This window comes from Sphaeramia orbicularis, chromosome 8 (genome assembly GCF_902148855.1).
Source record: "Sphaeramia orbicularis chromosome 8, fSphaOr1.1, whole genome shotgun sequence".
Taxonomy (NCBI): domain Eukaryota; kingdom Metazoa; phylum Chordata; class Actinopteri; order Kurtiformes; family Apogonidae; genus Sphaeramia; species Sphaeramia orbicularis.
Genome location: NC_043964.1, coordinates 43879346 through 43883439, shown reverse-complemented (window position 1 = coordinate 43883439; position 4094 = coordinate 43879346). Strand labels below are relative to the sequence as shown.

At 43.2% G+C, this 4094-nt stretch overlaps 1 protein-coding gene across 1 annotated transcript; it reads left to right on the top strand.

Moving 5' to 3' along the window:
• Nucleotides 1-2101: 2101 nt before the first annotated feature.
• On the top strand, nt 2102-3570 carry foxd7 (forkhead box D7). The gene has a single exon (XM_030140271.1). It carries the CDS (start codon nt 2392-2394, stop codon nt 3367-3369), a length of 978 nt encoding a protein of 325 aa, XP_029996131.1. The 5' UTR covers nt 2102-2391; the 3' UTR covers nt 3370-3570.
• The last annotated feature ends 524 nt before the right edge of the window (nt 3571-4094 follow it).

Sequence of the window (4094 nt, the reverse complement as noted above, 5' to 3'; positions counted from 1 at the left end):
AAAAAGTGACTTTTTCAGCAAAGATATTAATAACTGAACATAAAAACAAGTGTGTCCACCCACTGTCATTTATGGGTTTTACTGGTGAATCAGTGTTGTAGAAGATAACGGTGTTTCCACGTTCACTAGAGCCTCCGAACGTCCAAATGGGTCGTGTGATGACCAAGAAGAGATGAACAAATGCATTTTACATGAATTATTTCCATGTGTTAATAGGATTAGTGGATCAACAGTTATTAAACCTGTTAAATCAGCAGATGCTTTTGGTTGCTATGACTCTTTGGGTCTTTCAGGGTTAACATTGCGTGGCTTTTATGATGGGGTTCTTAAAATAAAATTACCAGAAATAAAAGTTGGAGGTCATATCTGTAAATGTAACATCAGGAAGCATTCAGGACCAGATGCATGAGTACGGGACTTTGCAGCTCTCGTGTCCTGTCCATCAGCGGATCCTGATCCGTTGTATGCCCCCCCTCCCCCCGGGTTGTAAAAGTCTTGGTGTCACGATCTTAAAAGTCTTATCTTTTTTTCCCTCGTGATTTGACGCTCCTACTCTCGCGTTATTGAAACCACACAACGCGCGTGGGCCTGTTTCCAATCTGAAGACATGCGTGATGAATTTGGGGAAATCATCTGCAGCTTTTTTGCTTGGTACCGTATATAGCCCACCCAAGTCCAGACCCAGTCCCCCCTTTCTGCCCCGAGGTATCAATACGATTAGAGGCAGGAAATGTGGGAATCCCCAACAAAGGGCTCCATCATTAAACACAAACAACCAGGGGCCTCCCAACAATACCAAAAGCACCCTCCTCTCCTGACTTCTCTTTTATGTCTGAGCAAGTGAAAATCTATTACTTTCATCCCAATATCACCATTCTGCTTTCAGCTGCCCATTATTAAAGAAGATAATCTGTCGGGGTTATGGTTGACTTTGATAGGTCTGCGCTCAAACGGAGAACAGTAGGTATAGAGTTCCCAGCCCAGAAATCTCAGGTTAGATTAACTGCATATATAATATTATTTCTTCTCAATTTCACACATGGTGATATTTATCAATATTTCTTTTAGATTTTACGCAGAGAGAAAAATCCTGATCTGAGCGCAAGAGGAAAAGCACACATTAGACTCTTTTCTCATCATTTTTGCACATAGAAAGCCCCCCCACCCAACAAATTATTATTTTCGAACGAGCACAAAATCAGTCATTCCAGTTTTACCCCCCCCCCCCCCCCCCCCCCCCCCCCCCCCCCCCCCGTTGAACGTCTAAAAACATGTAATTGTGCCTCACGTGTGTGCGTCAAAGTGTGGCTGCAGAGAGAAAAAAAAAGTCTTTGCGCAGGATTAAGGCGCTAAGTCGCTGCCTCACGTAGAGAAGTGTTTGGGGATTTTCCCCGTCAGTGTGTAAATTCAGGGTAGTGATCTGATGTCCCCAAAGTGTCTATGAGTTTTTTCGTAAATGTATTTATCAACTTTTTATTATTACTCTCCGTCACTGCTGCGCTCGGACATTTAGATGGCAGTCGTCCTTTTTTGGCTCCATATTAAAGGAAATATTTAATTCCTTATTATTTTTATTATCATTATTATTATTGAGTGAGGTTTTTATTGGCTATTAAATTCCCTCTCACGTCTTATTAATAAGGAACTTTATTTGCGCTCAGTACATGAATAATGAATCATTGTATAAACGCAATACTTTAAAGTTTAACATTATGAATCATGTTTTTCAAAAAGCACTAAAAAAAAACAAAAATCAGACTTATATTATTATTTGTATTTTTATTTCGTTTTACAAATGACAGTTTTTTTCCTTAAAAAGTGTCATTCTGGAGATTTTTTTTCTTTTTTCGTCTAAAAATAGTCTCATTCAGAGTTTTTGTTTTTATGGATGTTTTCCATAAATGCCTCTCTAATGTCCGCGCCGAATTGGCACTGATGGGCTGGTGATGAGAGTGCACCGCTGGCTGGTATAGGCCTTCTTGGTACCCTTTGCGCCGTTTTCATTGGTCAGGATCCTTTTCCTCATGCCTCAACGTGACATCACATCCACCCGACCCACAGGAAAGCCTCAGAGATTACAGATGATGCTGGACATCTCCGAGGACGCACACACTTTTACGCTTTATACGCACACGACAAATCACTCGCCGACCACTCTCCTGTGCTTATAGGGAACAAACCAAGGGATATCAGCACCGATGCCGTGCCGTTTGCACAGTCTCTGTCCCCGTCTGGTGAAGTAACGGGAGGATTTTACTCGGATTTGTACACTCACTTTTTTGTGAATAGAGATGCGCCGTGCGTAAAAATCTGGTAATCCCATTGTAGAAAAGAGCTGTCACTCTCCCACCTGTTGGCAGGTGGTGTCGGCTTCACCCGCGGACATCTACTATGACATTGGGCTTGGAAATCATGGAGGATATTGTTATCGACGTTGTAGGGGAAGGACTCAAAGACAACGCAGAGGAGCAGCTCTTACCTTTGGATGAGTCGCGGACTGAGCAGGACCGCAACTCGGAGACTTTGTCATCCGGCAGTCAGAGTAAAGACCAGGACGATTACAGCCCCGCACCGGCGTGTCCCCCTCCTAAAACCAAAGGTCCCACTTCGGTGAAGCCTCCGTACTCATACATTGCGCTGATAACGATGGCCATCTTGCAGAGTCCAAAGAAACGCCTCACCCTCAGCGAGATATGTGACTTTATCAGCCACCGCTTCGTTTATTACCGGGAGAAATTCCCTGCGTGGCAGAACTCTATCAGACACAATCTGTCCCTTAATGACTGCTTTGTAAAGATGCCAAGAGAGCCTGGAAACCCCGGGAAGGGCAACTACTGGACGCTGGATCCCAACTCCTCGGACATGTTTGAGAACGGGAGTTTTCTGCGCAGGAGGAAGCGCTTCAAGCGGCAGCACTTTCGGTTCGACCCGCTCAAGGAGCAGCACCTGGAGCCCAGCGGACTGCACGGTTTCCCCCACGGTGCTTACGGGCTCGGAGCGGCGGCTCTGCAGCTGCCCAGCCTGGAGATTTACCCTTATATCCATCACCACGCGCCCTCGCCGTGCGCCCCCGCCAACATCCCACCTGTCAGCAGCATCCTGCCGGCTCTCTCCAGCTTCTTCTCCCGCGGCGCCCTCACAGCCAAGGCTTTCCTCCAGTCACAGCCCGGCATTGACGCCTTCTCCCCGGCACAATGTACTGCTTACTCCTCTCCTCTGACCTCCAGCGCAGCCTACGCGTCCCCTGCGCTCTTCCATCCCGCGGCCTCTCCGCACTTCCTCAGTTTACACCAGGAGTATCAGAAATTACAGACTCAGCGTGGCGCCGCGAACCTGGCCAAACACGCCAGTAGTGTTAATAATGAATAATCTGTGCGTAAAACGGGACTTCTTTTTCTCAGGTAACAGAGACAGTTGAAGCAGAAACTCGCAATTTCTCCTGTTTGAAATTGAACGGATCTGTTCTAAAAGAATGTTGTAAATATATCAGAAACGATTCTTCTTTCCTACTTTAATGCCAAAAACTTTCAGCAGGCGTCTTTTTACTTTTAACATGATTTATCCTTTTTTTGTTTAAGTATTTAATTGACGAGTTTCCTTTACTTTCCTGGAAAGAAATAAAAATGGATATTTAACTCTTGCATCCAGTTGTAATTTGTATGGAACAATGTGGTAAATTTATGCTATTTATTTTTGTTATTCGTGTAAAGAATCAGCCGATTTCTGTTCTTTATGACACGTGTTGACTTGTTGAAATCTAATTTTATATCAGGCCTTATCCATATTATTGACAAGAGCGATAACACTCGTTATTCAAATGATCCATGAATGGATTTTATGAATTTATATCAGCACAATATAGTGAATTAATTTTTTGAAATAGACTAAAGTATGTGGGGAAATTCTTTTTACCTGCATAAATTCAAATTACATACTCAAGGTCATCGTTAAAAAAAAAATAAAATAAATAAAATAAAATAGAGATATTTTGTTATGTAGACAGTTCATCTGTCAATATGTTGTGAATAGTGACCAATAGTTCAGCTTAGTGGAAAAGTAATAATCTGATACAAACAAGGTAAAATAAAATTTCA

Coding starts and splice junctions, on each gene's coding strand:
- foxd7 (XM_030140271.1), top strand. CDS start 2,392: ATGACATTGGGCTTGGAAATCATGGAGGATATTGTTATCGACGTTGTA.